Source organism: Asterias amurensis, chromosome 17, assembly GCF_032118995.1.
Source record: "Asterias amurensis chromosome 17, ASM3211899v1".
NCBI classification, from domain to species: Eukaryota; Metazoa; Echinodermata; class Asteroidea; order Forcipulatida; family Asteriidae; genus Asterias; species Asterias amurensis.
Window position 1 is genome coordinate 8,651,618 of NC_092664.1, and position 25,305 is coordinate 8,676,922.

Sequence of the window (25,305 nt, forward strand, 5' to 3'; positions counted from 1 at the left end):
TTGCATTTAATGCTGTCTCTGATTGTGATTATGTAACATTTGTCTCTCCATCTCTATTTGCGGAGTTGTTGTTGTTGTTGCCCATGTTTCTGCTCTAAAGTTATTGTTGGTAGCACACACTGATCTTTCTCTCCCAAGTGCCATGTTCTTATCACCCAGTATCGTCCAAAGCAGCTCAGTTCTGCCTTATCCTGGCGATCCCCTTCTACCATGCGAAACATTCGCCGCTGGCATTTTCACCTGGTGATCAAACAAGGAACTGTTCCAGACATAATTTGATCAAAGTCAAACTCACAAAATGGCTCAAATGCCTCAATGCACCTTGTTGTGAATTGGGTGTTTTCTGGAGCGAGGGTTGTAATTAATTATGGACACAAAAAGCACGTGGGACTTCTCTTTGAGGTAGCCGCGACACAAGGGAAACTGTTAGTGATTTTGTTAACAAGATTTATTCGGAAAATTTACCGTGATGTCGTCATCAATCAAGCTGCCCAGATTAACCATGGTTCATTTTCATAAAGCTTTAAACAGACAACTCTGCTGAGCAAATTATTTGCCCAAAAATTTCTTTACTTAGAAAAAATATCAGTCACAGCAACGGAACTGTTTGGTATTCTTGCTTGGAACCTATTTTTGCTAATCAAGACTTGTTTCTTCTTATCACACTTGTGTGCAAACTTGTGTGCGTTTGTACCCTCCCTGGCCACCCCCCCCCCCCATCCCCCGAAAAAAACACCGTCAGAATTCCATCACATAACAAAAATTATCCACAATCAAACATTGTTCCCAAACGCAAATAAAGCCAGAGATGTGTGACGTCATCTAATTAGTATGCAAGGCTCGGTAGAAGAAGACGATTATTCCAACATTTGTTTACTTTATTTAAAACTTCATTTCAATAAGCATCAAACGAATAAAAGTCTATACATTCTTAATTAATTAACTTACAATGACCAAAGGTGTTTTTGTAGCTCACAAATTAGAAATTAATCTATTTTTATACGACCACCAATCATAATGAACAATGGAGGGCGCCATCTTTGAATGCTGATAACGGTGCTTGCGAGTGTGACCCGGATGCACACGTGTGTGTCATGTGTGGGCTTACAACAATCACACGTGTGTGAGTTTACACTACGGAAACGGCCCTTGGAGACAGGTTATTTTTATAGCCAGAACCCTGGAAATATACTCTGCAAAGGTTATTCAGGAATTCGTCATCTTGAAGAGGACATTTTAAAGGTAAGAATTACAAAAAGGGGAGTTAACTGGTGGCATACACATAGTTAGAAATGAGCATTTTGGAAACTGTTTTTTATTTCCAGCAACGGTGCGGGACCATGTTGCATACAAAATGGCGATTAACCCTCGAAGCAGCCGCGGGGAAAATTAAACATGCTGGGTGCAATCGGAAGACAAATTGGGGTAAAATTTTCGTGCACGCCATCAATGTTTATCCGCCCCAAATTAGCTCAAATTACACTCAACTGTTGTGTTACCTTACGTACGAAGGGTAGAATACTTTCCGTACTCCGAATATAAATTACTTTGTAATAACTTTATGTTTATTTACTCAAATCAGATATTCCTTTTTGTAAAAATTTGTGAAATTTGTGGCAGGATACGGAAAGTTTTCCCTATTTTGTAAACCTATGAGTTTACCCACCATGAAATCACTACAGTTAACTTAGAATGAGTGATGTTTATGCCTCAGGGTAATATAATACAATAATATGTGGCTTATTTTGCATCGGGGATAAAGAATATTAATTTTGGTTTTTACCCATACACCGATGTGTGTTGCACTGTATACTCACTACTTTCCCGAGTCCTGCGTAAAAATATCACAGGCATGTTACTCGGTGGGATTCGAACCCACCCGAGTAACATGCCTATGATATTTTTTTTCACATGACTCAGGAAAGTACCGAGTGTATACAGTGCTAACACACATCGGTGTATGGGTAAAAAAAAAAAAATTAAAATATAGGGCCTATTAGTAGGTCGATACGGGCATTCTGTAGTGATTAAAAAAAAAAAAAAAAAAAAAAAAAAAAAAAACCTGAAGCTGGCCCTCCACCTGCGCACCTCGGAGCCGAGTCCGAGGGTTAACAATTAATGATGAAAAAGAAGTAAAGAAGTTCATTCTTCCCACAAATGCCCAAGCTCAATGAAGACAGAACGGCGAGTGTGGGTACACCACGCCCGGGCCCCATATCTAACACAAGGCAGTGGACACGTACTGTTGGTAATTACTCAAAATATTTATTAGCATAAAACCTTTACCTGGTAACGAGTAATGGGGAGAGGTTGGTAGTGTTAAACATTGTCAGAAACGGCTCCCTCTAGAAGTGGAGTAGTTTTCGAGAAAGAAGTAATTTTCCACGAAGTGATTTCGAGACCTCGGATTTAGAATTTGAGGCTCGAAATCAAGCATCTGAACGCACACAACTTCGTGTAACAAGGGTGTTTTTTCTTTCATCATTATCTCGCAACTTCGACAACCGATTGAGCTCAAATTTTCACAGGTTTGTAATTATATGCATGTGTTGAGTACAGCAAGTGAGAAGACTGGTCTTTGACAATTACCAATAGTGTCCAATGTCTATAAGTGCTAAACCTATCACACATTATTATTGGTGCAGCTGAGGGGAGCGGGCGAATGTGCGGATCAATACTTCTGAATTTATTTGGAACTACCCTTAGGCTAATCATCACTCTTTTATAAAAGTGATTTTGAGGTTGGTAGACTCAGATTTTCACAAAATGTTTCATGGCAGATTAGTTTATTATGGACACATTAGTGCACCAAAAATCCTAATGTGTGCATAAAAACTTAAAGGCACTAGATACTATTGGTAATTGCTCAAACGGCCCCCTCCCTCTCTCTGAAGTTTTCGAGAAAGATGTTCTCACTAAAACATTCGAATTTGATTTCGATCCTAGAATTTGATGTTGGGGTCTCGAATTCAAGCAATTCAATTTTTCACAGCTTCGTTATTTTGTGCATATTATGTTGAGGTACACCTAGGAGACTGGTCTATGACAATTACCAATAGTGTCTATGTCTTTTTTTAATCCTTTGAATTTGGGCTTGTTTGTAGTTTGTGCAAATCCATGTGGGCCTTTGTACATAATTAGTACTTTTTGGCAGAAAACTAACATTTGAAGCCCTTTCCGCCCGTGACGAGTAGACTTATGTCATACGTAAGGGTGGGGCTTTACCTGTGTAAGGTATGTGCGGACCCAGTAATTTCGTGAGGGTGATATGTGTCTTTGTACTTTGGATTTCTCTCCAGAATGGCTAATATTGACGTCTGGAAAACACTCTTCGAGCTAACGATTCTGTGGAATAGGCTTGCATGAACGTCTTTTTGAGCACGACAGACTTGTTGCAGGGTCCCCGGAAAGTGTTCATCGGATGCGGGAAATCCAAGCAAAGCAAAACACAGGTATTCATATTTTCTCTCTCTAGCTACCAACCTAGTTCAGGAGTTATGGTTTAGTTCCGCCATGGTTCCACAGACTCGGGCGATGTATCCAAACCGACAGTATGAAGCCAAATTTCATACGTGCACACAAATCTGAAACCCTGACAACACATATATTCTTTCACAGTGTTCATTTATTGACAGTTTAAATAGTATGTTTTATTGTGTGTTTAAACTTAAAAACCAAAGGATGGAATTTAACCAACTCATTACAAACCCAAACAATAGAAAGTGGTTTAAAAATAAGAAGGGAAGTAACGATAATTAATCAACAGACCAACTTTGGTCAGCAATAATAATGTTGACTCTTTTTTAGTGCATTCAAAAGAATGACCAATGTGCTTCAAACATTTTTGGCACTGGACCAAAGTCTAATTCCTTGGACCAACTCAGCTCTCGGGGGGGGGGGGGGGGGGGCAGTATACAGTCTGTACTACCAAGTGCATGTATGTACTATGGCATAGAGCTAAATCAATCACAAGAACCATCTCTGCCCTCAAAGGTACCCATTTACCCTAGTCCTGGTTGAAGAGAGGCAGTTTAAATTTTGAAAAGTGTCTTACTCAAATGTAATGCCGCGGATTCGAACCAACACACTGATGACTCAGCAACCTGAGCTTGAGTTTGATGCACTAAACTTATAATAAACAATAAGGGAAAAATAAAATACCAGTACATTATTTTGGGAAGTACGTTTTTAATAACCGTAAACCTTTACTTTAAAACCTTTAAAGGGAAGGTACACGTTTGGTAATTACTCAAAACAAATATTAACTTAGAAACTGACTTTGTAACCAGCATTGGAGAGCTGTTGATAGTATGAAACATTGTGGGAAACGATTCCCTCTGAAGTAATGTACTTTTTGAGAAAGAGGTAATTTCTCACTAAAATAATAAAAGACTTCTAGCTAGAAGTATTTTATTCCAACAAGGCTGTTTTTTCTTTCATAATTTTCTCGCAACTTTGATGACTGATTGAGCCCAAATTTACACAGGAATGTTATTTTATGCTTATGATGGGATACACCAAGTGAGAACACTGGTCTTTGACAATTTTTAAACGTATACCTTCCCTTTAAATCTATCTACATGGCCAGATTTTTGCCAAAATAATTGGTTGTACATTCCTCCAAGAAAAAATTATGACAGATGATGCTGCATACACGAAATGCATTCAATATTTTGCCTATAATATAACACACAAATAAAATAAATACGTTTCATGTCATTTGAAACGCAATAATATAGACACAGAAACTTGCCAGATTGAAATCTGACAATTTTAGATAAAAAAGTAAAACCTTGACGACCCAACCAACCTCGTACAAGCCGTGACATTACATTGCCTTACTTGAAAAAAGGGGGGAACGATTATTTTTCCACAAACGATGATGTGGAAGCGTCTAGTAATTATACATATAGGACTCCAATTGAAAATGTTTTGAAATGAGGACCATGTAGGGATAGGCGAGTATGAAATCCAAAGTGCTTTAAATAATTGTCTCAAGGATGAAAATAGTCTGTAATCTTGCTTTGTTGGTCATTTTTGCCACACTGAACTAAGCTTGCCTCCAGTCCAGCAATTCGCAGAAAATCTTCATTACTCGACTCTTCCCTGTTGTTGAAGAAGTCCTGAAGACGGGCAAGATAGTGGAATGCCTCGTTGGTCGATGGAGAATGATGTATCATCGCATCTTCATATGACTCATCCATTGAAAGTTCCACAGCGGGCTCCTCACCCCGTTCCTTTTGGGCGGGTGAATTACGCTTCGCCTTTACACTGGAATCCTTTGCAAGTTTCTTGGTTCCCATAGGCTGGAGGTGCTGGGTAATAAGTACTTGGTGACGCTTCCGGAAGCGACACAACCATCCCCAGCTTGCCTTGAAGTTGTTGCGACCCAACTCCATCGCCAGCTCCCTGGCCTTTGCACGGATTGTGACACTGGTCACTGGAAGTTTCTTCGCCAACGTCTTCTGCATCCACAACAGCATGGACTTTTCAATGTCGCTGTGGATAGATAGGCGCATGCGTTTACATGAGTGTTCAAAAGACTTGCTGCATTTGACGATCTCCTTTCGCTTCTTCAGTATGGTCCATAGGGTACTGGAGGCAATTCCAAACTGCCGAGCCACCTCAGCCTTTTTTATTTCTGGGTGCTCCTCCACGGCCTTGATAATTTCCAACTTTTTTTCAAGACTCAACGGCAGCCGTTTGATTCCGTTTGCCAATGTTGTAGTTTCTGAAAGGATACACATGTTATAAATAAAAATGCAAATCAGTTAGGAATGAAAGAATTTTGTTTTGCCCCAACATTTAGTCAATCACTCGTAATTTTATGACAAAATTCCATGATGCAACTTTGCTGTGAATCTTGGAACTTAACAATTTAATGTTTGTTCAAGTTTGGCAACTAAGTACATCCTGTACATAAACCACTGCCATTAAAAGCAAGTAAGCATTGCATACAAAATACCATTGATTACATGTGCAAGCTAGTCGTTAGAAGTATGGCTATCTTACTATTTTTAGCCCATTACGAAGTGGATGGCCCCCCTAGCTTAAGTTTGGAACTAGTGTTACTTTTAGATGATCTAGTTTGTATTAGTTAGCACTGCAGTGGCTTGCAGTTGCACTATGGATGGTTATATTAACACACTTTGAATGTCAAGAAGAAAATGCACAGTGACAGGTAGGCTTACTGTGTAAAACTCTAAGGAGAACTTTGTTCACCCTATAAAAGGAAACAAAAAAACCCAACAAACACAAATCTAATCATTCACTGCACGTTTAGATCGAGACCACACATGTTAAACAGCGCCCTCAAGACTCTGTTGATTTCTCAACTGCATCCACTCGGTCGTGCCGATAGCATTCAAATTGCATAGCATTCGTAGTTTAATAGCTGAGCTCGTAGGCAAACGCTAAATATAATTTCAAGTTGGTTACAAGTAGGTTATTTTGTTGTACTCACCACACATTTTGACAATCACTCAGTTAAAAAAGCATTCAAAATTAAAAAAAATCGAAGCGTGTCCTGTTTTTCTACGATACGACTGAGCGGCGACCGTATTCAATGACAACACGACGCCATTTTGTTTTCAGAATAGGATTCCGAATAACCGATAAATGTAAAGTTTTGGAATCGATTGTACCGATTTTATTCGGTTATCTGTTGATGGAATCGCAGCCGTTTATTTCAAACAAATACTTTCTAATGCGGTTTGAGTATTTTCCCTGAAAAAATGGCCAGGCATTACAAATAAACGTGAAAAAGAAAGAGAAAAATGAAAACATAAAATTTCAATGTTTTAGTTATGTGTTCCCTTTTGGTAGTTGTTTTAAAGTGCAAGATTTGTTTTAAGTTGTTTTTTTATAGCTCAAACCCCTTTTTGCCAATTGCCATAAATGGGCAGTGAAAATAAAACAACCTATACAAAAATAGACAACCAAACAATTAATTTATCTGTACTGCTGTTATACTTTTGCTTTATTTGTAAACAACAACGATACATAAACAAAAAAACATTCACCAAGTATACAGTTTTCGTGCCCTGTCTACAATTCATTCGCCTGCTAGCTTCAGATTTAAATATTGATTTGATCTTTTAAAACAACACAAAAACACACACTTATTATACATATACCTCTTGGGAGGAATCTTTGTACTTTGTAATCAACTTTTTTTTAGTTCTATTATTCAGAATGGTTAACATTTCAGAAAACTAAATTTCAATTGAGCCCACTACTCCATGAGTCCATGTCAACATAGTTAATGGCGCACTGATGAACAGCTTTGCTTTCAACAATGCAAATAATCATAAAACTAGACATACCAGTTTAAATAACTCTGATCAAAATAGTAATTTTGGCATTTTAGACACTATTGGTAATTACTCAAAATAATACTAGCATAAAAACTTAATTGGTAAAGAGTAATGGGGAGAGGTTGATAATATAAAACATTGTGAGAAACGGCTCCCTCTGAAGTGGAGTACTTTTTGAGAAAGAAGTAATTTTCCATGAATTTGATTTAGAGACCTCAGAAATCAAGCATCTGAAAGCACACAACTCTGTGTGACAAGAGTGTTTTTTCTTCTTTCATTATAATCTCCCAACCTCGTTGACCAATTGAGCTCAAACTTTCACAGGTTTGTTATTTCATGCATATGTTGCGACACACCAACTGTGAAGGGTAGTCTTTGACAATTAACAACAGTGTCCACTGTCTTTAACAATTTCTGATTATTGTTGAGATTTTCTAAAGGAAGTGCCTCCTGTAAAATGCAAATGGCCTTGCCCTCTCAACCACAAATTCCAAGCCCCGTGTGCAAATACTATTTCAATTTGAAAACTTGTTATAAAAAATCCCTTTGTCGCATCATCATACATATTCCATTCATCTATATTTAAATATAAACTTAACACATTTCTGTCTGCATGAATTTCATATGTCTGAAGTATAACACCATTTTACCCTGTACTTATTAAGATTATAGTACTATTTCACAAATGCAAATATTTGTGTTATGCAGCTGAATAAATATTTCTTTTCAATTACTCATCATAATTTAAGGTGCGCAACACTGTGTTCAGCTTTGAATACAATAATTTGAAAGACTGTGGCTAAGTGTTTTAACACACACAAATATTATTATGCAACAATGAACTGATTTTGTAGGAATGGATTTAGCAATTTTAGTAACAAACATGTACGTCTAGTAAAAATTCTCTCTAAAAAACTTTGGAATAAGGAATGGATGTTAAGATAACCTGTGCAATTTAACTGTTGAAAAGTATTAGATGAAGTTCTACTACCATTGATCATAGTAAAACATAGCGTGTCATAGCCGAGCCGTTTAATAGTGCACCAGACTCGTGATCTGGTGGTTAAAACATCAGGGTGTTGGTTCAAATCTCAGTCATGACACTTCCTAACGTCTGTGTACCCATGGGTAAAAAGGCACATGTGAGGTAAAGAGATGTCTCTTGCGATTGACTTGGCATTAGTTCGCCACATAATTGGCAGCACAGGCTGTATTACGTATACTCCCCAAAGAGCCGAGATGGTTTATGGTTTAAGGAATGAAATAAATAGCCAAGTAACCAGCTGGGTAAAATTGTTGGAGTGAAATGAGTGACAGAATGAGCACCATATAAGAAGTCAATATTACTATAATTTTTATGATTAAAACTACTATTGTTCACCTTTTGTTTTTTAAATTCGTAAAATCACTTTCAATATAAATATTTTGCATTATCCTAATACAACATTAAAAATAAACTTCTGGTATTTCATGTATTTTTCTCTTGTACTTAAATGATACACTTCAATGCCTTTTCGTCATTCTCATTACTTGTATAAAATAATCATTGGAAACAAAATACAGTGCTATGAGCAAAATTTTTATAAAAACTAGCTAATAAAATAGATACTATATTTTCAATACTTCCTTTAAGTATGCATAGCGCTTTTGGCATAACATAGCCTTAGTACATGCCAATTGTGAACTTGGCTCAGTGAGCTATCCCGGCATTTTAAAGCAACAATCCAGGGAAACAAATATTTTTGATTAAAGATGTTCTGCTAGGCAAAAACAAGCAGGATACCAGTCGCATATTGGATACATGACGAGGTACTAAGGTTGGTAACCTTATTCAAGTAAGCAAATTTCTTGTTGTGCATATAACAGCTCTACGAAAGTGGGTCCTGGTTGGGGGGGGGGGGTTCACACCTGTCACAATAGTATTTGAATCTTGACATTTAGTGTAGGGTACAACAAAGACTAACATCATTAAATAAATAGACATTTTATACATTTTAATTTTAGGTACATGTATTGTTTAAATAGTAATGCAGTATTACATACACCAAACAAATCAATTACTGTAGTAACAAAAGCATATATGTAGAAGCAAAAAAACCAACCAAAAAACTCAAAAACAAAAAACAAACAACGCAATAAAACACCCAGTGAACAAACAAACAAACAAACTCAGAAAGGGTTCAAATTTAGGGCATGTATGTGGCTGAAATAGTTACTGGGACAGATTTTCTTTACAATACCAGAAAAGAACCTTGTACACAATGAAGGATCTATAGACTGTTTTCAATTGCACAATCGTTATGAGAAGATCCATCTCATTTGCTATGCTTAGATATGGTATGTTTAGTATGCTTTGAAGTTTGATACGTACATGCTTATGCTTTGATACAATTGAAAGATATCAATAAGACACAAAGTCATTGTTGTACATTCTTTTCTTTTGTATGACACTGTGACCGAGGTGAGTTTTAGTCAATTGAAAACCACAAGACCACTGGTCTTCACTGGCTCAAGGCTAGAATCACTTGGACCTGTGGCCCAGGTTCTTGACCAATTCTCGAATTATGTCGAGGTCACTACAAAGCATTGCAATATAAAGTCAAACACCACTACGATTAAGGTTTGCTTTTTTTCTTCTTTGTTTTTAGGAAGTTATGAGCATACGCACATTTCCAAGAATGGTGGACAAACCAGGTAAGTCTGCTGCCACCTAGCGTCCCCCACAGCATCGTGGCTACGATAAACATTTCATCACTATTTGCTGATGAACAAAACTAACAAATCTTCAGCACCTTACAAATTTTGTTCAAAAAGTCCAGCAATAACCATGGACCACACTTTTTTAAAGACATTTTTGTCTTCTCCTTAGAAGAAACCCTCTCTCTTGGATAAAACACAACAAACACCCCTGCACGCCCCCCCTCCCCTCCAAAAAGAAAAGTAAACCACAACATGAAGAGAAAAAAAGGAATACTGTTGCAGCCAACTTGGAGTTCCAGCTAGCTCATTAGCCGGTGTCAAACCTTTGTGAGATGTAAAAGTGTCCTCATTGGTTGGTTTCAAACCTTTGTGAGATGTAAAGGGTCATGATTGGTTGTCTTGGGGTCAGTTGAATCTTCCTTGAATGCTGCATTGTCCACTGCTTGCATCTCTTTATCCGTTACCTTCAATTCAATTCCAGAAAAGTACAAAGTTTGCATTTAATACAAGAAGTATAAATTTACCAAACTCAATCTAATTTTAACCAAAATATAATCAGTGGTTCGGATGACGTATTTTCAAGCCAAATGTTTCTTCTAAGAACACAGATTGGAGGGCCCTAAATTTTTTACTGTCCGTCGTACAGCTGACGTAAATGCCATCCAGTCATTACATTGTGTATTATTACTAATACCATTCCAAAAAGGACACAGAAAGCAACGAGTACATGGAGTAGGCCTCTATACACCGGTGGTTCAGTGGTTAATACAGTTGCACTAGAATACAAGGGGGGTCATGGGTTCGAATCCCACCGATTTAGCCTGATAAAGAGGAGTTGAACTGGCCTCTGGTCACTGTGCACGCTTGGTGGACTCTTGACACTCTAGAATGCAAGGGTCATGGGTTCGAATCCCGCTAATGTATACCTTTGACTTTGTTTGGGAAGGACACGAAAAGCACCATTTATACACATTGCTGTCACCATAAATTAAACTTACTGTTGGTACTTCAATGTGTGTGTTCATGGACTGCAATGCCATGGTTAGACTTTTCCGCCACTGTGGGTCCGTCTTCTTCTCCAGGGTGGTACTCTGGGCGTATTCCATTTTACTGACGGTGATAATTGGTTTCTTGCTCAGGTTGTGTCTGGCTCTCAACCAGGTCAACAAAATCACTGCTACACCTGCAGATATTGAAAAGAAAAATCTAATGAGTTACTAGACCTTGGTCAGTCATTTCAGTGCCCCCCAAGCCACTAAAGCTAATGCCAAGAATCCAGTGTCAAATCCGAGCCCTGTACTGTCATACTAATTTGAAAGGAACTGGTGCTCCCTTAAAGTAATTTGACACGTGAGACGAGTATTCTCACTTGTGGTGTATCCCAACATACATGAAATAACAGATTGGAGTTCAATTTGGGACCGAAGTTGCAAGAATATATTTAAATAAACACCACCCTTGTTGCTAGTGCACAAATGTTTGTGCTTTCAAATGCCTGAGAAAAGGCATCAGGCCTGAAATCATTCTCAGATTCAAAGAACCATATTTTTTCAAAAACTATTCAAAGAGAGATTTTTCTCACACTGTTTTATACTATCAACAGCTCTCCATTGCCCGTTACCAAGTAAGTTTTTATGCTAAATATATATTTTGAGTAATTACCAAAAGTGACCAGAGCCTTTAATAATACCAGTTTTGACATACTCCAGACCTACCAAGTCTCACGTATTAGGCGTGAGACTCACGCATTTGGGCTCTGTCTCATGCTCACACGCACAGCAACCATTTTCTCACGCATTGGGGCCAGACCGGGAAAAAAATAAAAATTAACGACAATGCATTGCCAAATCGCGCTCGTGTGTACAAAAAACGCACTCTACAAAGTTTGCACAATCTTCAGATTGCACGCAGTTTATCAGAATCATCAACTTGAGCTGCCGTACAAACAGAGCGCAAATTTGCAGATTGCGCGCGCTTTTGCTCTCCCAGCAGGTTCAGCTAAAATTCAGCAGAGCGCAAAACGCTTATTGCGCACAAGTTTTCCCGATTCGTTTGTAGCAAATTCGTTAAATGCGCTCCACTAGCGAAGACACAACAGGCAGAAGAAGTGAGCGGAGGATTTTGGACATCATTTTTAGTAGATTTTATTTTAGGTTGGAAGGAAATAATCTGACACAATCGTACCTCCACATTAACCATCAACATCTCCTGTGTACCTCATGTGAGTTTTAATTATTCTGAAGAGGTTTTTGATGCATTTTGGAACACTTTTTTGTCCACAATTAAATTTCTGCAATTTTTTTATTAAAAAAAAGAAAAAAAAGTTGGGCGGCGATTTCGAAAGGCCAATTGGGGGGGGGGGGGGTGGGGTGGTGAGCTTTGAAAAATCTCACGCATAGCTGGCCTCTGGACTTGGCATCTCTGCATACTCACCTAAGAGTACAAGAGCTAGTGCAATTGCAATGCCTATTCCAACCCACTGTTGTGTTGTAAGCACAGAACCGCTTTTATTTACATCAGTCATCGTTGTGGCAATATATTCTGTGGATGTACTTGAGTTGTACTGAGTTGATGCCTTGTTTTGAGTAGTGGATGACGGTGTAGATTCGCTGACAGGCGTTGTTGTTTGTAGAGTACTTGGAAGTGTGATATAAGGGGTGATAGATAGGGTGGGGAAAGGGGTGATAGATAGGGTGGGGGAAGGACTGTTGGTGGCTGGTGTTGATGGTGGAGTCGAGAATGTTGTCGTGGATTTGTCAACTACACTCGTTGAACCATCTGTAACTCGTGGTGTTGTGGATGTTGAGTTGAGTGTTGAGGTTTCGGGAGTTGAAGTGGATGTAAAAGCAGACTGTGATGTTAGTAGAGTTGTTGGTTCTGGCTGACTGGTTGAGTTGAATACTACTGTTGATGGTTTTGTTTGAGTTGATATTTCAGATTGTTCCTCGCTCGTTTCCACATACTCTGTAGTTCCCCCTTCAGTGAGCTGGGGTTTTGTGCAGTTATCAACACATTCTGTAGTTGATGTTATGACAGCGTTCACTGAAGTTGAAATAGTTGAAACAGTCCCTGGAGGTGCCGAGTTAAACTCTTCTGATACACCAGGAATTGTTGTTGTGACGCTTTCATTTAGTGAACCTTCTCCTACATCTAAGAATGGAGGGTATGTACTGGCAAGTGATCTGGTTGTAGGTTCTGGTGTTAGGGAATCAACCTCTAACAGGGGTGGGAGCTCTGTCGTTGAATGAGCCATAGGCGTGATGGCCACTTGGAGCATGACAATTCTAAAAACTGCAGAGTGGGATCAAAGAGATTTAATCAAATTTACATTATTACTTAAAATAAAAAGTGTGGGGGGGAACAAGTGACTAAGTACACATCCTCACCAAATAAAACCAGCAGGGTCAAAGGCAAGGCTCAAATTTTACACTGGACCACAGGGCCAGTAAACTAACGACTGGACATCAATCATATCAGTCTGTGATTTTTCTTTTGCCGATATTTTCAGGAATGCTCATAATTCACTCAAGCTAAGGGCCATTCTTTAGTTAAACTGTTAAACTTTCTTTTGTGAAGCGGCCAATCTCTGAGTGCATTGTTTCAAGAACCACTGTAGACCCAGTAACTGGGGCGCTGTACTTCGTTTTACCTCAAATCGATACAATGTTGGCGCATTTGCAAATTTAATACGCACCAAAACCTCTTGCTTTTGAAATAAAAAACTAAAATAAGCATTATAGTTCCCCTCTTTAAGTCTTGACACAACAATATCGGAAGAAGGGCTTTGTTTCCATCTTAATTTTAAACCCCAAGCCCAAGTGATCTGAACAGTCTTAAACCAGTCTGAGGTATTTGTCGATTAAAAATATTTAAAAACCCTTTAAAGTTTACATACCTACAATGAACCAGCCTCCACAGTTCCTATAAGTTAGTCGTCCATCTTGTTCTTTCCCCATCCTCATTTTCAGCTCAGTTCATCAGTTTTCCACACACCACATGATGTTTTGTTCACCCTTTTTTCTGAAAAATAGAAATGAATTCAGACAGGGTTGGGTTTTTATTTTATGGCCGTATTTTACGGTGTAATTTTGCTCAGTTTGTGCATTGACTATTTTTGGGGACTTAAAAACGTTTTTGGAAACAACAATATCCAACCAGACAGATTTACAAATTTTTATATTATTTTTTATAACAATATTTATTTTTATTGACTTAAGCAAACAAAGGGTTTCTTTGTTCTTACCTATTCTGTCCCTATACAGATAATCATCTTGTAACCCTCCGTCATATCCTCATTAGTCGTAATACTCACTCATCTGATACACTTTGTTATTATAATCTCCTAATTTAAAAAGTTTTCAAGAGGAAATTGGGCGTGTACTTTTCTTGTTGAACTGCTTCTTTTGTGTACAAAAACAAATGTCGAGCTATGTTATGAAAACTTGCTATACCGCCCTCTCGTGGCAGTTGGCAAAGTTAGTCAGCTTGGTTAGATTGGTGCTCAAAGGGTAAGGAACCCTGTAGTCAAATGATAGCGGTACGTCTGGGTTGCACACCAAGGGAAATCACCATTGATTGCTTTGCAATAACAAATTTCACGGAATTTCTCAACGGGGTAATTTTGTGCAAGTTTGGAAAACGAGCTGTATCCGCTGTTTTGCAAACTGTCGCTTTCTTCAAAGGTTGCAAGGTGAGAATGCTTTTCTGGAGCTTTGTGAAAGTCTCGTTTGATGATAAATGGCAAATGTCGTTTTTCCACCCGACATTTTTAAGAGGGGAAAAATTAAAAATGACTTATGCGAAATACACGTCCGTCCGTCGTGTGCGCGCGTGCGGTACCCGGCGGATCCGGTGGCATCGATGGAGTGGGCGGGACTGAAAAGGGTTGGGGGGGTGGAACTCGAAAGTTTGGGAGTCAGGATCGAGTGCAAATTATGGATGCTGCCCTCAAGACTAATGATTATAAAATCAAGTAACTGCAGATTTGTGTAAACAAATCTATCAATTTTATCTTAATTAAAAATTAAATTTGTGTTTTATTGTTTTTGTTTGAAAACTTTGTTGTCTTGTCACAAACACTCACACATGAGTTATTTGTTGTACTTTTGTTGTGAAAAAGTTCATAGTTGTGACAGATTAGTCTAACTAATAAAGGATAACTTTCCGTATGACCCACCACTTTTTCACTCATTTTTACTAAAATAAAAGCAAAAGGGATATCTAATTGAGGTAAATTAGATACTATATTATTTCATATGTAATGAAAAAGTGGTGGCGCCATACAGAAACTTTTCCCTAATAAAGACTAAATAAACCTTTTTTCGCAGTCTCAAGTCAGACTCGGAGAGTGGCGAGCGTAATGCATTGTGACGCATGCTGTGGACATAATAAATAAACTAGTAGGTCATTAGAGATAGTCAAAGAGCCTTACCAAAGGCCATAGCAACTCAAACTAGCGTGCACAAATGAGTAGTTTTTCGCAAACATTGCTGAAAAGGATGGTTTTTCGCTGTTTTTTTTTTTCACTGAATAATGGATGGAAAAGGCATCTCAACTAGTTGCGATAACAAAACCCTCCTGCCGACACGCCGTCGGCAGTAGGGTTATAGCAACTACATCTGAACTTACTTTGGAAGAGATCAGACTTTGGAATGTGGATCGCTTTGAAGGATTTTTCTTCGGATAACAATGATTAATATTAGGACTCAAAACAAGGGGATTAAGCGGAGCTACATACCTTGGTCTACACTGTACAGCGCTATACAGTTTGGTTACGCTATAAAAGTGAATAGCCAGAATCGCTGTTATCAACGTTTTTCCGCTGTTTTTCACTGAACAAATACTAAGTGAAGTAGAGAAAGATAGATTGAGCTCTGTTTGAGGTTTGTTAACCCTGATTGTTTTACTTCTAGTCAGAGCCAGGCATGGATTGCCCTAGTAACCAGATGCGGAACCTCCTTGGAGCCAAGTCCACTTCGAGCCACTCCGTCCCTATTGAGCACATGGACTACGGCTACATCGGAAAATGCACGGACCTCAAGGAACTTGAGAAAATCCTAAGAGCTCTCAGGTAGGCCAATATTACCTAAATATCCACACATGTACTATAACAACCCTTGCGTATCATGCAAACATGTATAAACACAAAAAAAGAAACCAGATAGCACAAAAAGTGTAGGTATTACATGTACGTTAAAAAAGTTATGAGTAGCTGATGACTTTTGAGAAAAAGTTGAGGTAAAGAAAAACTGGAATAAAGGGAATTGCCCATAACTTTTTCAGCGTCTTGCCAGACAGGACTAGTTTTTTTTGCTGGTGCGTCAGCTTTTTCAAGGGTCTGTAATTTGAGTTTCTTTTCAACCTATAATATTGTACATGGATACAGACTAATAGACCGATCCAATAGGCTCAACCCACGGCGCACGGGTTAGCAAGAACACTGCCTTTCTGCACAACTCTGCCGCGCAGGCATGTCGGACCTTAATTTGTGGGACTTTTGGTTGCGATACGGGTTGTGATTGGTCAATACGTAATGGGGCGGGGCTTAATGGATCGGTCTATTGGACAGAATTCTGACTGGTTCTTTGGTGTTTGAACTGGCGTTTGGTCAGCAAACCACTGTTAAGTGGAAACGCTGATATGGCTTGGGTTGCACACAAAAATGGTTGCGCAACCAGTTGCACACCGATGCATTCCCAGATTGAAAAAAAGACAATTAATAAAATGTAAGCCATTGTCTCTGCAGGCCTGGAATGACTTTGTACACAAAGCCGCTTGGCCTTGGTGCCCCTTTAACAAATTTCCCTTAGACTGTAAGAATTACCAATGTAAAGTGCCATTTTACAAAAAGAAAAAAAGGCCTTGCCCTTTCAAAGATGTAAGTCAAGGCCTGACGCTAACATTTTCCTACTTTTTACAAGGGTCAAATACACATACATGTACATGTATCATGCGATTTTGTAGTCATCACTCAGGTATTAGTCATGACATTGCTTGGTTACAGAGCCTCATACTTCCTGCAGCTGGGTCTGTCTACACTAATGTATGTACTTGGGGGACATTTTTAGGGTTGTTCAACATAGTGATCATGCTACCACAGAGTGCATGTACTGGCCTTCCAGGCTATCGTGGGTGCATGAGTTTGTTTCTGTTTTGTACATACAGCTGGTACTGGTACCACAGACTTCCACAAAGTACCATACTGTACGTACATATGAACAGTACCTTCCAGGCTAACATTGGGTGCATGTGTTTCGTAGTTTCATATGTGTAAATGTTTAGGTATTCTTTTTACTGAAGTCTTGCTTTCCAGCATGTCCAGCTGTCGATTTCACAAAGAGTTAGGACTCGTCTTATCTCGAGTTAGGACGAGTAACTCATCCTAATTTAGGATTAATCTTAAGGTCTGCATGCTACAGTGTAGGGTTGGGACTCGTCCTAAGTCATAAAATTAATCCTTTAAGTTAGGAAGAGTTTTGTGAAATCGATGGCAGGTTCTTTTGGCCATCAGAAAATCTGCATAAATATTAATAGTCTGAAAAGTCTATTAAATTCTATAGTCAGCCCTTGCAGCAGTTGGATGATCTTAAAAAGGGGATAAGACTTTTTAATTCAAATTAAACCACAGGGGAAACTGACTAAGTTAATTTGCAAAAAAAATTGGGGTTGATCAATGAAAATTTTACTAGAGTGTGATTTGAACCAACGACCTCCGAGTAAACATGCCAGTGCTTTTTAAGAAGTCGTTAAGTACATAGATTTTGCATTGCGTACCGATTACCCTTGTGCCCACATCAGCTAGTGCCAAATACACATTCACAGCTCCAGTTATGTTTGTATCAGACTACGTTCTTTTTTATTTTTTATCTTTAGACATACATAATAGTGTCTATTTTTTTAATCTTTAGACATACACAATAGTGTATTCTTAAATGGTCAGATAATAGTGTATTCTTAAATGGTTAGATGACCACCTTTCAACAATTAGGACTGCCTAAACTAACTTTAATGGGTATTTATAATGTCTAATACTATTGTTGCAATTGAAATGTAAATTGTAATTATTACAATATATTTTTTTCTCATTTATCTAGGACTGGAGAGGAAGGTTTTTATCCTGAACTCATCATTTATTGCGAAAAGCAGATAGAAAAACTAGACCCTAAAAGGTAGTAATAATATTATTAATCATATGATGACAATCATATAAGCGCCAGTGGAATACAGAAAAATACAGCGCTCCTGTCCCATGTATCCAACAGGCTGAAGGCGAGTCACTGTAGATATTTGGGAAGCATGGCACGCTATATTTTTCTGTAGTCCACAATTTTGCACCTGTTATTTTTAACAAGTTTATCTAGAAGTAAACTTTAACAAGTGTGCCAGCAACGCATGATCAAGGTTTTAGTCAGGATTTGTTAAAGTGCTACAAAAACTGCTGGAAATTTTAGGGTGCCCAAATGCAAAACAGAGTGTCTCATAGACACCCAGACACCCCTTTGGCTAAAACTATAGATGATGTGACCTTTGTTTACATTCAAACCACCCTCTGTTGAAAAAACACTGTATACGTCATGTTTCGCCGGTCAAAAAGACACGTAGTCATGGTAAGATTGCATACACTTTCTAGCTGGCTGCCAATACACAAAGGTTTTGCCTGGCGGTATGCGTGCAAATCATGATGGTTTTCGAGTGACGTCAGAGGTCACATCGTCTATAATGCAAGTGAAGATCGGCATGGGGCGCAAACATGCAAATTTTGAACGTACATTGACTTCTGCAGCTGTACATTTTGAGTATAGCTTCCTTGCAAAAAGTTTAGTTGTTGATTTTTTTTTTTAAACCAAAAACAGCCGGACACTCCGAAAGGACAAGCCCCCAACCTCCATGATGGGACTGGACAAAGAAGAGCAGCAACAGTTGAACTCGGATATTAAGGTAACTTCGGGTTTCTTGTTGTGTCATTCCCACATACTTTGGGGCTGCTGGTGTAGTGTTGGGTTTGACATGGACATGCCAAAATCAGACAACAAAATTTGTGTTGTTATGATGTTTTGTGTTGCATCGGGGGTATATTAACATGTGAACCAGTGAATAAATTGCCCCAACCTAAGTACATACATGTATATTGTTCTTTAAAAGGTTGTATGAACTATCTATTTGTAGTGTTGTGGCAGTGAAGTAGTGTAAAAATAACCCCAAAATGAAATATATAATAAAATTCTGGCTTTCTAATGTGATGAGATCGTCTTATTATGGCAGGACTGGACAGCTAAGATGAATTCAACAACGATCAGCAGTTCAGGACTTGATAAGGAGGATGATGACCTCCCACCAGTCCGCAATTCTGTCAATGTCAACACCCAAGGGAAGAAGGTGAGGTTCCAAACCTCAAAGTGTGCCTGTTGTGATTGTTATCCTAAATTCAGACTTTTATCATAGATCTCATGTTACCTTAAAATTTGCTTGAGCTTCCAATTTGCAAACCTAAAATGGGGCAAAAGAGTGTGTAAAACAAGCAAAAATTCAAATCAGGCCATTCACTTTTAAAGCACTCACACCGCCCACAGATGCCTCGCCTATAACTCTGCAACCGGCAACCACCATAAAAGTTTTACAATAGTCTAATAATAGCACATGGAACCCATCCAAAAAATGTTTAGCCAAGGGATGGATACTACTGGGGGTACATTGTATATGTTCCTAAGTTTGACATAACTTGTGAAACTCATCCACCCTCCATTTTTGTACACAGTTATACATCAAGCTTTAAAGCCATTGTACACTTTCGGTAAACAGTATTGTCCAAGGCCCACACTTCGTGTATCACAACTTATATATAAAACAACAAACCTGTGAAAATGTAGGCTCAATCGGTCATCGGAGTCAGGAGAAAATAACGGGAAAACCCACTCTTGTTTCCGCGCGTTTCGCCGTGTCATGACATGTGTTTAAAAAAAATCTGTAATTCTCGCTAACGAGAATTTATATTGTTTTACCGTTTTCTCAAAAAGTAAAACATTTCATGGACTAATATTTTTTTCAAGAGAAGTCTTTCACCATTACCTTCTTTCAAGAGAAGTCTTTCACCATTACCTTCTGTAAACCCTGTAAATTATTTGTAAATCTGTGAACTTTTTTTGTTTTTCTGTACCGAAAGGGTCCAATGGCTTTAAATATTGAATCTCAAATATGGTATGATCCTTTGCTTCGCTCTTAGAATGAAGACAAGTGCTGGGCCAAGCCGTCTCCAGACAGGATCAAATCCTCCGATTACCGGGCATGGGATAAATTTGACGTTGATACTGCGGCTGAAGAAGTAGATAAAGAGAGTGGGGCTAAGAAGGCGCAGAAACGCAAGGCAGACCTTGCCAGCATTATCAAAACAGAAGGTTAGTGCATGATTTATTTTCTACATTGAAGGGCAAAAAATTATGTTTTTGAAATTTTGTTTCAGTTGACTTAATATAGGTGAGTGGAAATGTACCTGATTCAAATGATTCTTGCAATTTACATGTATCCATATGGTTAATTTGTCATGGCTGAGTGGTCAAGCGCACTGGCGTCAAGCTCTGGCGTTTCTAATAACATGTGAATTTGTTGAAATTATGACCGAATATTTTAAATTTCCCATCTTGCTTGACAGGAATCCCTTGAATGTAAAGTACACGGTCACTCTTTTTGTAAACAGAGGTCACATCGTCTATATATGAGAACTACATATGATTGTTATTGTTAGTAATATATGGTGTTTGAAAATTTGATTTTCTTGTATTTGGTTAGTTTATTGCATTAAGTGAACTTAATTTATTGATCTTGTATGATTTGTTTATTTCAATGACATGTATGATGCATATTTGTGATTCAGTGCAATGTTTGATTTGTTTATATACATTTATTTTAAATGATTTTTATATGATGGACCTTTTAACTGTATGACTTACAATCATTTATGGTTTTGTTTGATTGATTTAACCCCTTCATTTCTGAATGGACCGTTCCGGCTCCCCACTAAGCTCCGCCCAGCGCGCACATGAGCAAGACACGTGTACGAGCACTCCCAATGACATTCTGCACGATTCTGCTGCGCGTGCCAAATATACGCGCATGCATGACCGAGTTTGTCCGACCACAATCATTGCTGTGATTGGTCAAATGGGTGAACGCGCACAGTTTGATTGACAGGCCGGATCGGTCCATTGTTTTGACGTAACATCTGGTGACCGAAAGGTGCTTGACCACCAGTCAAGTGTGGCGCACACATTCTTAAACAAGCTTCTGTTCAAAGGCCATTTTGACAAAATTACCTTGAAGATTTTTTTTCATCAAAATAAGTTGTAAAATTTCTTACTTTATGAATTTCCTTTCATATATAACTCCCAAATTGTTGATATTAGCAAATGTTCTTGGTCTTTGTTTCTTCGGTGTGATCTGTAATATTGAACATGTTGATATAAATAACACAAGCCATCAACATGTAGGTTCGGGCTTGCGTTACTTTTCTGTGCTTTCCCCTTTCTTCCTTCCTTTCTCTTCCCGCTGACCCTTTGAAGTGCCCTATGAAAACAAATAAATCTGGCCCCCCTTCAATGACAAAATCCGACGTCTACATTTATCTCTTAAAGGGAAGGTACATGTTTGGGAATTGTCAAAGACCAGTCTTCTCACTTGGTGTATCCCAAGCATAAAATAACAAGCCTGTGAAAATTTGAGCTAAATTGGTCTTCGAAAATGCGAGAAAATGATGAGAGAAAAAACACCCTTGTTGGACGAATTTGTGTGCTTTCAGATAAGAATAAAAGACTTCTAGCTAGAAGTCTTTTATTATTTTAGTGAGAATTTACCTCTTTCTAAAAAACTACGTTACTTCAGAGGGAGTCGTTTCCCACAATGTTTTATACTACCAACAGCTCCCCAATGCTCGTTACCAAGTCAGTTTTTAAGTTAATATTTGTTTTGAGTTACTACCAAACGTGTACCTTCCCTTTAAGGTTTAACCAGCCCGTTCTGGAATTGTCATTGAAACTTTTTGTTTTAAAACACTTTTTTTTCTCCTTAGGAATGTCAGATGCAGACCGAGAACTGGTGGCCAACAAGGAAAAAGACAAAGGAAATGAGGTAAAAAACAAAATAATTTTGTTAATACAGCATCCCCTTAAGTCGCATCCCCTTAAGGTGATCCCCTGGCTGCCGCTTCCGAGGTTGTATCGTAATTTAGGTGTGATCCCTGCCTACACGGCAGTTAACGGTTGTTTGGCTACTGACTGGCACCCCCAAACAAAGATATTGACAAAATAGGGACACCGCCAATATAGGGCTAGATAGCTCAGTTGGTAGAGCGCCGGCAAGTTAAATTCGGAGGTCGTTGGTTCACATCCTGCTTTAGTCAATTTTTCTTTGTTCAACCAAAATCATTTAAAAATGTACCCAGTCAGTTTCCCTTGTGGTTTATTATTTGATATCAAAATAATAATGATAACAAAATTCATAATGCACACATGTTCCCCCTTAGAGTGCTCAAGGTGCCTAAGAATACAATAAAAAAAAAACTATACAGAAACTTAGAAGTACATACATCTGGTGAGGTTTGCTCTTGCAACATGTGTAGTTTTTTGTTTGAGTAGTGTTGGTTTTGAAAAGAACAGGTAGTTGTCATTTCACTGTTTTGATCAGTATGCTGTGATCGTTTTCTTGAGGATGCTGGAATAAAAAGATAAAAATATGTTTGGAACTTACGTGTATGAGTAGAATCTATAAATCTGATTTATTTTTCTCTTTCTAGGAGTAGAATCTATAAATCTGATTTATCCTTCTCTTTCTAGGAGTAGAATCTATAAATCTGATTTATTTTTCTCTTTCTAAAAGGCCTTCAAAGCTGGTGACTTTGACGAAGCTGTTCAATATTACACCAGAAGTATATCAGTTATCCCGTCTGCGCCGTCCTACAACAACCGCTCCTTGGCCAGTAAGTATTTAATTAGCCATGACCTTAGCCGCACCCTCCTGCCAATCAAACTTGTGGAATCTTCCCGCAGTTGTGTAATTATAGTGTTACATGTACTCCCGTACTTTAAAGCCATTGGACACTTGCGGTAAACAGTATTGTCCAAGGCCCACACTTCGTGTATCACAACTTATATAAAAAATAACAAACCTGTGAAAATTTAGGCTCAATTGGTCCTCGGAGTCGGAAGAAAATAACGGGAAAACCCACCCTTGTTTCCGCACGTTTCGCTGTGGCAGGAAGCATTTCATGGAATATTATTTCAAAAGCATTTCATGGAATAATAATATTTCAAGAGAAGTCTTTTACCATTACCTTCTGTAAACCCGGTAAGTTATTTGTAAATCTGTGAACTTTTAATTTTTTTTCTGTACCAAAAGTGTCCAATGGCTTCAAGCTTTTTAATTTTTTTTTAAATCCCTTAAAAATGTAAATGCAGTTAATTTGCCAAAAGTGTCCCCTATGGAAAGGAATGATGCACCCCATGTACCCCACCAACAAAAAATGTACATTTTTTAATTCACCACATTTTTTAAATTAATTTTTTTTTCTTCCTCTTTTTTGCAGGAATTAAACTGGGGCAGTTTACCGGCGCCGTTGAGGATTGCACTAAAGTGTTAAAGCTGGAACCTGAGAATATTAAAGGTTAGTTGAGGATTTCAGAACTTTTGAGAATGAACTTTACCCATTTGTAGCCTGTTAGTATAAAGTCTAGATTTGTGGATTTATGATTATTTTCCTTTACGGTTGAAGAAAATATGTGACTTCTGTTAAGAAAACGCCTTGGTGGCTAGTTACAGCATTTTTGGCTGTGTTTTTGTGATCAGAGAGGCGGATAATGTGGGCAGAGTGAGTGCGTCTGCAGGGATTGGTTGAGTAGCCAATGGATGTTTTATTGTTGTAATAAACTTGCCATTTGCTTTGGGCTTGTCTTTATATAAGCCAAAAACAGTGTTAAATGTAGGCTTCTAGAGATCACAGGTTGAATTATGAAAAACTTTCTATGAAAATTCAACATCAAAATATTTAGACTCTGATAAGATTGGTATACCTGGCACCAGGCTTAGAGTGATTTGTTGGGGTACAGTACCAAATTCATCAAAATACTCCACTCTACAGTAACTCAACACCCAAATATTTGCACTCTGATAAGATTTGTATACCAGTCCCATGATAAACAGTTGTTATTTGGGCAGGCAGCACCCTTCCTTACGAAGTCAGACACTTTCCTTTATCAAGATTTTTGGAGGATTTGGTACCTTAACAGTTTTACTCTTGTTTCATCCAGCTTTACTGAGACGAGGGACAGCAAGGAAATCTCTGAAGGAATTTGTTGCGGCAAAAGAAGATTTGGAGGCAGTCCTAAAAGCAGAGCCGAACAATAAGCAGGCCAAGGTAAAGTTGAAACTCTCGTAATTAGGCCATGTGTCACTATTGCGCTTACCTGGTTCCAATTTCATAGAGCTGCTTAATGAATGATTTTCTGCTTGCTGTACCGGTTTCCATTTCAAAGCGCGCTGCTAACGGCAAGCACTCAAAAAGGCATGTTAACCTTACGCTGCTTACTGTATATAAAAGAATGATGTAACAACGCAAATCCATGGTAAACGCGCAAGATTGCCGCCTCATTTTCTTGTTAACCTGTGAAACACACTTATGCTTAAGCAATTATTTCTGCTGCAGTCAGACAGTTGACAGGAAATTTTGCTTACCACTAAATAAAGCAGCGTTTTAAAGTAGCCCCGTTTACTCTCAAAATGAACAGCAGCCTGAGGTGAGGTTGATGCAAGGGGTTAAAAGAAATACAGCAGAGCTTTGCAAACCATTTCTATTCTCTTTCTTCATCACATAGAAACTGAAACCTTTAAGGACTGCTCTTCACTCTTTGTTTGAACTTTTCTAACATTTTTTATAAACCTGTTATACATAAAATTTGTTTTCCATATTTTAAATGTTCTACCTGTGTTTTTTGTCTGATGCTTTGAAACATAACCAACTGTTGTTGCATGATCAGTGAACTGTTCAAATATGTGCATTTTAACTATTGTATTCAACTGTTTTGATTGGGAAGTTTCAAACTCATTTGTGAATATTGTCTGTATTGTTTTCATATATACTTGCAAATATTTACCTGTCTGTTTTGTTTACATGTATGTACTCCGTTCTTTTTTAAAGGGCTCAAAAATCACTGCATTCTCATTGTTTTTCTCCGTTGTATTAATTACATCATTCAACCCTCTTACTGTGTGACCGTTTAATAAAATATTGTTGTTTTAAATGATAGAT

At 38.2% G+C, this 25,305-nt stretch overlaps 3 protein-coding genes across 5 annotated transcripts in view; 1 reads left to right on the forward strand and 2 right to left on the reverse strand.

Moving 5' to 3' along the window:
* Positions 1-1,075: 1,075 nt before the first annotated feature.
* The window catches only part of LOC139949446 (sperm-associated antigen 1-like), a 39,662-nt gene continuing 15,432 nt past the window's right edge, over positions 1,076-25,305 (forward strand). Inside the window, exons 1-12 of one of the 3 annotated variants that reach the window (XM_071947781.1) lie at positions 1,076-1,242; positions 3,300-3,452; positions 9,965-10,010; positions 15,929-16,086; positions 18,110-18,184; positions 18,869-18,953; positions 19,278-19,391; positions 20,236-20,407; positions 22,075-22,133; positions 22,881-22,980; positions 23,587-23,664; positions 24,308-24,414. In XM_071947781.1, coding sequence (XP_071803882.1) covers positions 15,941-16,086; positions 18,110-18,184; positions 18,869-18,953; positions 19,278-19,391; positions 20,236-20,407; positions 22,075-22,133; positions 22,881-22,980; positions 23,587-23,664; positions 24,308-24,414 — 936 coding nt within the window. In that variant the 5' untranslated portion in view covers positions 1,076-1,242; positions 3,300-3,452; positions 9,965-10,010; positions 15,929-15,940. Of the gene's footprint in view, positions 1,243-3,299; positions 3,453-9,964; positions 10,011-14,576; positions 14,707-15,928; positions 16,087-18,109; positions 18,185-18,868; positions 18,954-19,277; positions 19,392-20,235; positions 20,408-22,074; positions 22,134-22,880; positions 22,981-23,586; positions 23,665-24,307; positions 24,415-25,305 lie in introns of those variants that run through there. The other 2 variants (XM_071947779.1, XM_071947782.1) reach the window with 2 other exon arrangements.
* Positions 3,662-6,590, reverse strand: LOC139949794 (major centromere autoantigen B-like). Its single transcript, XM_071948335.1, has 2 exons — positions 6,464-6,590; positions 3,662-5,731 (listed from the first exon to the last, which is right to left on the reverse strand). The coding sequence occupies exons 1-2, from the start codon at positions 6,468-6,470 to the stop codon at positions 4,995-4,997; spliced, it is 744 nt and encodes a 247-aa protein (XP_071804436.1). The 5' UTR covers positions 6,471-6,590; the 3' UTR covers positions 3,662-4,994.
* On the reverse strand, positions 10,021-14,415 carry LOC139949447 (uncharacterized). Its single transcript, XM_071947783.1, has 5 exons — positions 14,260-14,415; positions 13,912-14,036; positions 12,450-13,307; positions 11,015-11,199; positions 10,021-10,480 (listed from the first exon to the last, which is right to left on the reverse strand). The coding sequence occupies exons 2-5, from the start codon at positions 13,976-13,978 to the stop codon at positions 10,376-10,378; spliced, it is 1,215 nt and encodes a 404-aa protein (XP_071803884.1). The 5' UTR covers positions 13,979-14,036; positions 14,260-14,415; the 3' UTR covers positions 10,021-10,375.

Excerpts from the sequence above, each read along its gene's own strand:
- LOC139949447 (XM_071947783.1), bottom strand. The coding sequence starts at position 13,978 with ATGAGGATGGGGAAAGAACAAGATGGACGACTAACTTATAGGAACTGT. Across the intron at positions 13,308-13,911 it reads TGGAGGCTGGTTCATTGTAG|TTTTTAGAATTGTCATGCTC; the intron begins GTATGTAAACTT and ends CCCACTCTGCAG. Across the intron at positions 10,481-11,014 it reads CACACATTGAAGTACCAACA|GTAACGGATAAAGAGATGCA; the intron begins GTAAGTTTAATT and ends ATTGAATTGAAG.